General features: G+C 58.3%; 2 protein-coding genes and 2 non-coding genes across 4 annotated transcripts in view; 1 reads left to right on the plus strand and 3 right to left on the minus strand.

Moving 5' to 3' along the window:
* DCHS1 (dachsous cadherin-related 1) overlaps positions 1 to 1160 on the plus strand; it is a 142731-nt gene extending 141571 nt beyond the window's left edge. The window contains exon 22 of the mRNA XM_026841283.1: positions 1155 to 1160. Within this exon, the coding sequence (XP_026697084.1) occupies positions 1155 to 1160 (6 nt within the window). The remainder of the gene's footprint in view (positions 1 to 1154) is intronic.
* A 144-nt stretch (positions 1161 to 1304) lies between these two features.
* Positions 1305 to 3272, minus strand: RPS11 (ribosomal protein S11). The gene is made up of 3 exons (XM_026841302.1): positions 3083 to 3272; positions 1992 to 2121; positions 1305 to 1493 (listed from the first exon to the last, which is right to left on the minus strand). Exons 1-3 carry the CDS (start codon positions 3255 to 3257, stop codon positions 1370 to 1372), a joined length of 429 nt encoding a protein of 142 aa, XP_026697103.1. The 5' UTR covers positions 3258 to 3272; the 3' UTR covers positions 1305 to 1369.
* Positions 1793 to 1883, minus strand: LOC113476029. The gene has a single exon (XR_003397665.1). It is a non-coding gene; the product is annotated as a small nucleolar RNA SNORD35 (small nucleolar RNA).
* LOC113476028 lies at positions 2955 to 3043 on the minus strand. The gene has a single exon (XR_003397664.1). It is a non-coding gene; the product is annotated as a small nucleolar RNA SNORD35 (small nucleolar RNA).
* Positions 3273 to 3536: the final 264 nt, after the last annotated feature.

Consider the following 3536-nt stretch of genomic DNA (forward strand, 5'->3'; position numbering starts at 1 on the left):
TGGGAACGGTCAGGGGGAGGCTCATGGTGGGGCTGGAAGGGCTGCAAGGGATTTTCCACCAGATCATTCTGGGGTTGTTTTCGAGGACGTACCTGGTATTTCTGAGCGTGGCTGGAGCTCTGCGCACAAGCCAATGCGCAGCCAGGCCCGGCCCCTCGCCCCCCTCTCTCCGTGCCGCCGGTTCCTCTCCTCGTCCCTCGGTCCCGGCCGCTCGCAGGGGCCCTGTCCCACGGGGCTGAGCCAGCGCCGCCGCGCCGGTGGGTTCAGTTTTTCACCGTGACCCCGTGGGCGGCGCCTGCCAGACCCCCGGCCCCAAACTGTTGAGTATTTTAAGTCAGTTAACGGCTATCTCTGGATGCTGGTTCCCCGTCACCCGCCGGCGCGGGGGTTTCTGGCACCCCCCGACAGCAGTTCTGCAGGAGTCCCCCCCCGAGCGCTGCGGCCGGGCCCATTGGGAATCGGGGAGCCGACGGAGCCATTCCGTTAAACCACCGCAGGCGGCTCCTGGCGCGGCCACGGCCACGCTCGGGCCCAACCGTCACCCGTGGCCGCTGTTAAGGGAAAAAAATCCTCAGAATCAGTCAGTAATCAGCTTGCCCCAGGTCTGCTGGGCTTTACTGGTAGAAAGATGGGTTTTACTGGTAACAGGATGAGCTTTACTGGTAAGGCCTCCAGGCCAGCACAGTCCACACCCCCGCAGCGTCCCACGGGTGTGAGGGGACCCCCCCACAGCACTCTGCCCAGTTGGGCGCATGGGAACTGCGACGGGGCCACCCCACAGGCGTCCCTGGGGGGTGAAACCGCTGGATTCGGGTCCCTCCGGCTCTGCTTCTGCCCCCCCTCCACCCCCAGGATCGGTTTCCCCTGGGACTCATCAGCTCCCGGGATCTCACGGAGCCACAAGCAGCTGTCACTTCTAAAAATAAAGATCATCTGCAGGAGCAGCAGCGTCCGTGGCATCGACCCGTCCCCCCCCCTGCTGCCCAGACCCGACCCCTGCCCACCAACCACAGCTTCTGCCAATCAACCCTGAACCCCCGACGGCTCCTACACCGCGCCCTGACGGCACCCCCCTCCCGTCACCCCCACCCCGGGCAGGCGCTTCCTGCAGGGGCCCCCTCTCTTTCTCCTTGTTGTTTCCCCACACATCACAGATTTAAGCCAGGCTCAGCAAGTCCCAGAGCCGGGACTAACAGCAGCCGCTCTCCTGGGGAGGGGCTGAGGGTCAGCACCTCCCCCCCTCACCCAAACTCATCATTTCTGGGCAGAAACCCCAAAATATCAGACCCAGCACCCACGCGGGCAACTCTTTACAAAAGCTTTATTGGTCCCGCGTGTCCTCCACGGGCCAGTTTTTTGGGTTTTTATTTTAAAATTTCTGGAACTGCTTCTTGGTGCCCGCGGCCTTGGTGACTTTGAGGACGTTGAAGCGGACAGTCTTGCTGAGGGGACGGCACTCGCCCACGGTGACGATGTCCCCGATCTGCACGTCCCTGCAAAGACACGGCCAGTGCCTCAGCGGTTCCGCAGGGACCCCCCGGGCCATGCCCAAGCACAGCCACCGGGACGGCACCCGCCCCGCGCTGAGCCCAAGCCCGGGATAAGGCTGAGCTCTGGAAACGCGCTGGGGAGCCTCCTCCAGCCACACCACAAGGCTGGGCTTTGCTGGAAACCTGCGCCCCAAAGCCAGGCTTAGGGAACACACGCCAGCCTCCAACCGTCCCGCTCCCAGCCCAGCTTTTCCCTTGGGAGCGCCCAACCCTTCACCCCTCCCCAGGACGGCCCAGAACTGCCCCCCGGTTCAGCAGGTGCCAGTGGCGCTGTCAGCAGCCCCTCACGCAGGCGGGCTCTGAAGACCATCGTGAGTTCAGACATCACCACCGGTGAGCAGGGTCGGGGCCAGTAAAGTCCCGGGGACGCGCGCGCCGCCGCCAAAGCTGAGCTCAACATTACCAATGCCAGCCCTAAACACTCCCGGCCCCCCCCAGCACCTGAAGCAGGGGGAGAGATGCACCGACATGTTCTTGTGGCGCTTCTCGAAGCGGTTGTACTTGCGGATGTAGTGCAGGTAGTCCCGGCGGATGACGATGGTGCGCTGCATCTTCATCTTGGTGACCACACCTGGGCGACAGCCGCGAGCGTCAGGTTTGGGCTAAAACCGGCGGATTTTGAGAAGAGACGCCCAGGAGGATCAGGCAGGGGTGTGCGGTGCGTGGCACCGGAAGGGAGGACTCATCAGTGCCAGGAATTTCCCCTTATTTACCTTAAAATTAAACCCTAGCGCGTCCTCTGGCCCCTACCAGGATGGACGGGCTTTCCCCCACCTCACTGCCAGGCCACACCACCTTCACATTTGTAAAATAAACCAAATTATTTCTCTTTTTTAAAAGGCTTTCTAAGCAGACTGTGACAGGCTTCCTCTGCCAGGCCACAACCTTTATAAATTTGTATTATAAACCGAATTATATCTCTTTTTTTAAGACTTTCTAAGCACACTGCAACAGGCTTCCTCTGCCAGGCCACAACCTTCAAATGCAATTACAAACCAAATTATTTATTTATTTTTTTTAAAAAAGACCTTCTAAGCACACCGTGACACATTTCCTCTGCCAGGCTGCAACCTTCAAATTTGTATTATTAAAAAAAAAAAAAAAGAAAAAAAAGAAATAATTCAGTTTAAGACCTTCTAAGTGTACTGTGACAGCCTTCCACCTTTATAAATCTGAACTATAAACTGAATTATTTCTCCTTTTTTAAGACCTTCTAAAGGTGCACCGTGAGAGGCTTCCTCTGCCAGGCCACCACCTTCAAATTTATATTATAAATGGAATTATTTCTCCTTTTTGAAGGCTTTCTAAGAATACTGCGACAGGCTCCCTCCCCCCTCCTACTTTACGCCCCCACCTGCGCCGCAGAGCAGATTTGGGGGTTTTGGGGCGCGGGGCGGGTCCCTTCGCGTGGCATCAGCAGAGCCGTGTGGCGCTGTCCTCAGGGCCCTGCGTGGGGCTCAGCAGACCATCGTGAGAGAAGGGCATCACGCGCCGCGCCAGGGCCCGCCTCGCCCCGTGCCCCCCCAGCTCACCCGAGAGGATGCGGCCACGGATGGAGACGTTGCCGGTGAAGGGGCACTTCTTGTCGATGTAGGTGCCCTCGATCGCCTGCAGAGAGAAGCGACCATCAGCGCTGCCGTTACTGGTTTGTTCATCTGAGCTGATTTCAATCATTTTTGGGCTTAAATAAGGATTGAGATCAGCCATACCACGGGTCCCGCTGCTACAAAGCCCTCGGTAAAGTCCCAGGCTGGGGCCACGCAGTCTAAAAATATTCAATAACCAGATTTCTACTCAAACAAGACTTGTAGGGAGGCACCGTCGTTAGGCTGCTCCTAAGGATGGTTCACTGCCCTGCAGACCACGTGTCCTAGAAACGACGTTGCGAAAAAATCCCCGGGGTCCTCCCCCCGCCCGACTCGTTCCAGGACTGAAGTGCGCATGGCCAAAAAGAGGTGGGAACGAGAAAATTAGTTGTGGGAATGA

The sequence above is a fragment of the Athene cunicularia genome (genome assembly GCF_003259725.1).
Source record: "Athene cunicularia isolate RWA chromosome 1 unlocalized genomic scaffold, athCun1 chr1_part4, whole genome shotgun sequence".
In the NCBI taxonomy this organism is placed as follows: domain Eukaryota; kingdom Metazoa; phylum Chordata; class Aves; order Strigiformes; family Strigidae; genus Athene; species Athene cunicularia.